Below are 7178 nucleotides of genomic sequence, written 5' to 3'. Positions count from 1 at the left end.
GTGTGTGTGTGTGTGTGTGTGTGTGTGTGTGTGTTTGTGTAGAGACAGATCTCACAAAGTTGCCCCGACCGGTATCGAACTCCTAGCCTCAAGCGATCCTCCTGCCTTGGCCTCCCAAAGTGCTGAGGTTACAGGCATGAGTCACCGCGCCGGTCTCTAAACGTTTTTAAAAGATACTGGTGCTATTTCTAAAACATCCAAAAAGTTCGCGTGGAACATCCTTTTTACTTCACCTTAATAACCTAAATCAGCATGCTATAGGTCTCGCATTTCCGAAGAAGATCGTCTTCCTGGAATGGACGCGGCCTTCTGACCACAAGAGCGATGGCCCTGGTGCCCGAGCGCGTGTGCAGAGCGTCAACTGCTGCGTCTCCCGCAGTCCCCGCCCGCACCAAGTGGAAACTACAATTCCCGGCGGCCCCGGCAGACGGCGGGCCGCAACCCGGGCTGACAGCTGGCCTCCGCCCTAGGCGCCTGCGCAGTAGCGGAGCCGCACGGCCGCGATGTTCCCGCCAATTCCTGTGGTAGTCCTGACTGTGTCGAGTTCAGCGCCCAATGGAGACGTTTGACCCCACCGAGCTGCCCGAGCTGCTTAAACTTTATTACCGGAGGCTCTTTCCCTACTCTCAGTACTATCGCTGGCTCAACTACGGCGGAGGTGATGGAGGCGAGGAATGGGGTCGGGAGCGGAGTGTGAGGAGGTTTGAGGCGGGGTGTCCTTAGAATGACAATATGAAGCGCCTTCTGTGCGCCAGGCTTTGTGCCGCGCGCCTTCATTTGCTCTCTGGAGCCCGCCCCACCACTTCCTAGGTGTAAATGGGCTGAAAGAGGATATAATAGCCAGCCTGCGGCCACACGGTAAAAAAAAAAAAAAAAAAACAGAGCCACCGCTCCTACCTCTGCGTGGTCAAGCTCACATTAGGTGCCCCGTTTACCTGCCGCAGTGTCCAGGGGGTTACTGGGGTGTAGCATGAAGCTGCAGAGACATAGTTTGCATCAGGAGCGGAAGAGCCTCCTGCAGAAGAGAAATACTTTCTTCCTTGCAGCTGAATTTATTAGTGCGAATCGAGGAGGGAGGGGTGGCGTTACATATTTAAAATAGTTATGCATCTGTTTCGTCTTTTGTACCTTTTCCTAGCAAATATGGAATGGTAACTGCTTTCAAATTAGACACTAGTTCTTGGGGATTTTGTTTTGTTTTTCTTTTACATCTACCATGGTGTTGAGCATAGGGGGCTCATTAAAAACATCTTCTCGGGCCGAGTGCCGCGGCTCACGCCTGTAATCCAGCACTTTGGAAAGCCGAGGAGGACGGATTACCTGAGGTCAGGAGTTCGAGACCAACCTGGCCAACATGGTGAAACCCGGTCTCTACAAAAAATACAAAAATTATCTGGGCGTGGTGGCTCGCGTGCCTGTAGTCCTAGCTACAGCCTCCAGAGGCTGAGGTGGTAGGATCCCTTGAACCCGGGAGGCGGAGGTTGCAGTGAGCCTATATCGAGCCCCTGCACTCCAGTCTGGGCGATAGTGCAGGAAGCGAGATACCCTTTCCGAAAAAAAAAAAACTTCTCATTGGCTAAAGTTATAATGTCTTGAGCCAAATAAAGTAGCAAATTAACTTTAAAATGTACATTTATTTTGCAGTGATAAAGAATTACTTTCAACACCGTGAATTTTCATTCACATTGAAAGATGATATTTATATTCGCTACCAATCCTTCAACAACCAGAGTGATCTGGAAAAGGAGATGCAGAAAATGAATCCATACAAGATTGATATAGGCGCAGTATATTCCCACAGAGTAAGAAATCTTTTTTTAATGTATTTTGTTGTTGTATTTTGTATACCAAGAATGGGTTGATTCCGCTTGCGTTTTGAGATTAAAGTTTTAGAGTTTATTCTAGATGAAAAGCCACTTTTTAATTGTTTGGCAAGTGATTAATCCTTTTTTGTTCTTTGACATTCTACATTACTGATGAAATCATTTGGGAGTGAATTGGTTGCATTCTTACTAGGACAAAAAAATTGAGTATCTGGCTACTAGGAAGAGGAAGTCGACGTGATTTAAGAAAGGGAAATAATTAGCCAGGCGTGGTGGTACGCGCCTGTAATCCCAGCAACTCAGGAGGCTGAGGCAGGAGAATCGCTTGAACCCGGGAAGCAGAGGTCGCAGTGAGCCGAGATCGCGCCATTGCACTCCAGTCTGGGCGACAGAGCGAGACTTGGCATCAACGAAAAAAAAAAAAGAGGGAAATAAAAGAGAATTACATTCTCTCCCACCTTGGAAGTTACTCCCTTTTTTTTTTTTTTTTTTTTTTTTTTGATACGGAGCCTCGCTCTGTCACCCAAGCTGAAGTGCAGTGGCACAATCTCGGCTCACTGCAAGCTCCGCCTCCCAGGTTCACGCCATTCTCCTGCCTCAGCCTCCCGAGTAGCTGAGACTACAGGCGCCCGCCACCACACCCGGCCAATTTTTTCTATTTTTTAGTAGAGACTGGGTTTAACCGTGTTAGCCAGGATGGTCTCGATCTCCTGACCTCATGATCCACCCATCTCGGCCTGCCAAAGTACTGGGATTACAGGCGTGAGCCACCACACCCGGCCTCTTTTTTTCTTTTAATTGTTTATTTTTATTGAGGTAAAATATACATATAAAATTATTATCTTTACCACGTTTAAGTGTACAGTTCAGTCATAATAAATATTTGTATTATTTTTCCTTCATACCCCTGGAGTTATTCTTGATTCCTCTCTTTCTCACACTCCCATACCCATTCTATTAGGAAATCCCTTTGGCTCTACCATAAGTATATCTAAAATCCAGCCACTACTGCCAGTGCTACCAACATTATCATCTCATCTGAATTACTGTAAAAACCTCCTAACAGTTTGCCCTTGTAGAATCTAGAGTCCATTCTCAATACAGAACCTAGAGTGATCCTTTTAAAACAACTCAGAATCTGTGATTCCTCTGCTCAAAACATTATCTGGTGGCTGCTCATTTCACTGACTAAAAGTCCTTCTCTCCCCCTTATTCATTCCTGCCACACTGACCCTTGCTCAAGCTGTTTCCACTGCCTAAAACCCATTTCTACACTTTGTTCATCCTCTCACCTCCTTCAAATCTTTGCTCAAATAGCACCTTCTCAGTGAGGTCTACTACAGCCTGCCACTCCTTCCATCCCCTGCCACTGGTATATTCTAAGTGCCTAGAAGAGTGCCTGGCAAGAGAGAGTACACTATAAATATTCGTTGAGTGAATGAACAAACCAAAATTGCCCTTCTTCCCCTTCTCAAATATACACACTAGTGGGTGGAGGGAATACATACATAGCATAATAGCTTTTATGTGGAGTTTTTCATATGTTATATAACTTGTTTCTTGTATCAATCCTCATTCTTTTTATAAAAGAGGAAACAGGTCCAGAGAACTTGAATAGTTTGCCCAAGCTCATACACAATTTCTAAATGATAGAGCTAGGACTTAAACCCAAGATTTCTGTCTCTAAATCCCAGACCTGTCTGTCATCATCAAAGTAAGGGGAGAAGAGGTAATAAAAGGCAGGTGGAAAAAATACTTTGGGATTGTTTTACTTTCCCTTTATAGGTTGAGAATAAAACTGAAAATGAACTTCTAAGAAGGGTTAGGGTGCCACTCTACTTCCTTCTCCTTAATTACTAAAGGGAGAAAACGTCTCATTTTTTTCTTGGGCCAAGACAGAAACATCTATAGACCTTTATTTACTTTTTGTGTTTTGTTTTGTGATTTTTATCAGTTATGTATGCACGTGGTTTACAAAATCAGGTACTTCTATTCAGCTTTAAAAAAAATCTACCAGGCTGGGCCGGTGGTTCATGCCTGTAACTCCAGCACTTTGAGAGGCTGAGGCAGGCAGATAACTTGAGGTCAGGAGTTCAAGATCAGCCTGGCCAACATGGTGAAACCCCATCTCTACCAAAAAATACAAAACAGCCGGACTTGGTGGCACACGCCTATAGTCCCAGCTACTCAGGAGGCTGAGGCAGGAGAATTGCTTGAACCCAGTAGGCAGAGGTTGCAGTAGGTCAAGATCACGCCACTGCATTCCAGCCTGGGTGACAGAGTGAGACCCTGTCTAAAAAAAATTCTGCTACCCTTCCCCCTCATTTTTGGCTACCCAGAAGCAACCACTTTCTTTTTTTTTATTTTTTTATTTTTTTTTATCTTTTTTTTGAGACGGAGTCTAGCTCTCTTGCCCAGGCTGAAGTGCAATGGCTCATCTCCACTCACTGCAATTTCCGCCTCTCAAGCGATTCTCCCACCTCAGCTTCCCGGGTAGCTGGGACTATAGGCGCACACCACCACACTTGTCTAATTTTTGTATTTTTCAGTGGAGATGGGGTTTTGCCATGTTGGCCAGGCTGGTCGCGAATTCCTGACCTCAAGTGACCGACCCGCCTTGGCCTCCCAAAGTGCTGGGATTACAGGCATGAGCTACCGCACCCGGACCCAGAAGTAACCACTTTCTTTTAGCTAAGTCTTTTTTTTTTTTTTTTTTGAGACAGAGTCTTACTCTGTCGCCTAGGCTGGAGTGCAGTGGCGCGATCTTGGCTCACTGCAACCTCCACCTCCCGGGTTCAAGCAATTCTCCTGCCTCAGCCTCCCGAGTAGCTGGGATTACAGACGTGTGCCACCACACCCGGCTAATTTTTTGTATTTTTAGTAGAGATGGGGTTTCACCATGTGAGCCAGGTTAGTCGCGATCTCCGGACCTCGTGACCCGCCTGCCTCGGCCTCCCAAAGTGCTGGGATTACAGGTGTGAGCCACTGCGCCCAGCCCTGATCAGATTATTTAGAGAGGAATCTTCCAGCCTCCTGCCTGAGTTGGTAGTGGAAGAGTACAGAAGTGGGTAGAAAGGGCTGGGTCTTAACATTCCACATATAAATGTCTAATTATTCCCCTAATATCAATTCATAGTATCAGTACAACACACTCTTCAATTGTACTTGTTGTCCAAGTCCAGAGACCTTCTGTTTTATGCTCTCTGGAAAATAATTCAGGTGTCTTCTGCCAGGGAAATGAAAGAGCACTCACCTAGCTCTGCAAGCTAAGTGTACCAATCTGGGGAGCTAACTTTCTTAACTAGGCTTTGAACCAATCCTCCTTTTTTTTTTTCCTTCAGTCAAGGGTGGCCTTGAAAAATCTTCCTGTTTTTCATCTCAGCTTCACCACTAAACGTACTTACTCATTCCAGCAATACCTGGTATCACCTATCCCTGAGCCTTTTGGGAGTTCTGAGGTATAAATTGGGTTGTGCCTCTTGTCTTTCCTTACCAACAGGCTAAGATTTAGTTCTTATGAATCTCCTCAGTTATCACTCCCTTCTGACTTACAGTTATAAAAACTTATGGTGGCATTACCCTCTCGGGTTCTTTTTTTTTTGAGACAGAGTCTCACTGTAGTCACCCAGGCTGGAGTGCAGTGGCGTGATCTTGGCCCACAGCAACTTCCGCCTCCTAGGTTCAAATGATTCTCCTGCCTCAGCCTCCCAAATAGCTGGGACTACAGGCGTATGCCAGCATACCTGGCTAATTTTTATATCTTTGGTAGGGAGACAAAGTTTCACCATATTGGCCAGGCTGGTTTCGAACTCCTGACCTCAAGTGATCTGCCCGCCTCAGCCTCCCAAAGTGCTGGGATTACAGGCATGAGCCACCATGCCCAGCCTCTCATAGCCTCTTTATAATAAAGTCTCAATTCAAACTAATTGGGGAGATCTTTTTGAATTACTGAAAATTTTTAAATACTTGTATGTATAGTACATACAAGTAAAGGTTCTTAAAACACCTTGCAATAGGCCATTATCTGTATACGTTCCCTTGTGAGAAATCTAAAAACAGCTTTATTATTATCCTTATTGACCAACAAACATTTATGATGGATATGTATTCATTAAACCCTGCTTTAAGTTGGAGAAAGTTAAGATTCTCATCAATTGTGTATGTGTGAGATCCAAAATAATGAACTTTCACTGACATAAAGTTGGCATTATATGGTCTCTTTGTTTCTCTTTGGTATCTTTTTCCATATGTGTAGAAAATAAGCAGATTTAGCAATGTGGCAACTCTTATAGAAACTGATCAATATTTTGTATTTGTAGCCCAATCAACACAATACGGTGAAGCTGGGAGCTTTCCAGGCTCAGGAAAAAGAACTGGTATTTGACATTGACATGACAGACTATGACGATGTGAGGAGATGTTGTAGGTGAGCACTGTGTCTTGCTGTTAGGGTGGGTGATACCACTGACAATGAGTAATGATGACTCTGCTCTAGTTCTGCAGACATATGTCCTAAGTGCTGGACCCTCATGACAATGGCCATACGCATCATTGACAGAGCATTGAAGGGCAAGTATCAGCAGTTTCTGAATGGGGTCAAGTGTGAGAATTGGTTTTCCTCTGACTACTATTATTCTCTATATTATGTGATCAAATCTCATTAATTTCTTATTTTTTTTGAAACGGAGTCTCACTTTGTCAGCCAGACGAAGTGAGATCTCGACTCACTGCAACCTCCGCCCCTTGGGTTCAAGTGATTCTCCTGTCTCAGCCCCCTGAGTAGCTGGGACTACAGGTGTGTGCCACCACGCCCAGCTAATTTTTGTATTTTTAGTAGAGGTGGCATTTCACCATGTTGGTCAGGCTGGTCTCGAACTCCTGACCTCGTGATCCGCCTGCCTTGGCCTCCCAAAGTGCTGGGATTACAGGTGTGAGCCACCACGCCCAGCCTAATAAAATAATTTTTTAAAAAAGAAAGAAATTCCTAGCAGAGAGACTAGGATGGGTAAAGAGATGAAGCAAGAACATGGGGAGCACAGGAAACAACAAGTAATTTAATATATATTAATTAAGGAGTTTATAGATTTGTTTTAAAACCTATTATTTCTCTCCTCCTCAGAGGACTTTGGGTTTAAGCATCGTCTCTGGGTATATTCTGGAAGGAGAGGTGTTCATTGTTGGGTCTGCGATGAATCAGTTAGAAAATTGTCTTCTGCAGTACGTTCTGGGATAGTTGAGTATTTGAGCCTTGTAAAGGTAAGGTCCTCTTAATTCTAATTTGCATTGCTTTAGTTTCTAGATGTTACCAAGCCTGATATGTTTACTATCAACAAAAATGAGACTATCTTTTTTTTT

At 44.5% G+C, this 7178-nt stretch overlaps 2 protein-coding genes across 2 annotated transcripts in view; one reads left to right on the top strand and one right to left on the bottom strand.

Annotated features, from left to right (window-relative positions):
* HSD17B6 (hydroxysteroid (17-beta) dehydrogenase 6) overlaps window positions 1-399 on the bottom strand; it is a 45983-nt gene extending 45584 nt beyond the window's left edge. Inside the window, exon 1 of the mRNA XM_011988510.1 lies at window positions 269-399. The gene's annotated coding sequence lies outside the window, so the exon portion shown is untranslated. The remainder of the gene's footprint in view (window positions 1-268) is intronic.
* A 71-nt stretch (window positions 400-470) lies between these two features.
* Window positions 471-7178, top strand: part of PRIM1 (primase, DNA, polypeptide 1 (49kDa)) — a 22399-nt gene continuing 15691 nt past the window's right edge. The window contains exons 1-5 of the mRNA XM_011988511.1: window positions 471-658; window positions 1645-1802; window positions 6143-6249; window positions 6319-6392; window positions 6943-7079. Of these exons, the coding sequence (XP_011843901.1) occupies window positions 556-658; window positions 1645-1802; window positions 6143-6249; window positions 6319-6392; window positions 6943-7079 (579 nt within the window). The 5' untranslated portion in view covers window positions 471-555. The remainder of the gene's footprint in view (window positions 659-1644; window positions 1803-6142; window positions 6250-6318; window positions 6393-6942; window positions 7080-7178) is intronic.

Source organism: Mandrillus leucophaeus, unplaced genomic scaffold, assembly GCF_000951045.1.
Source record: "Mandrillus leucophaeus isolate KB7577 unplaced genomic scaffold, Mleu.le_1.0 Scaffold332, whole genome shotgun sequence".
Classification (NCBI taxonomy): domain Eukaryota; kingdom Metazoa; phylum Chordata; class Mammalia; order Primates; family Cercopithecidae; genus Mandrillus; species Mandrillus leucophaeus.
The sequence above is the reverse complement of the archived record's forward strand: the minus strand, read 5'-3'. Positions and strand labels throughout refer to the sequence as shown.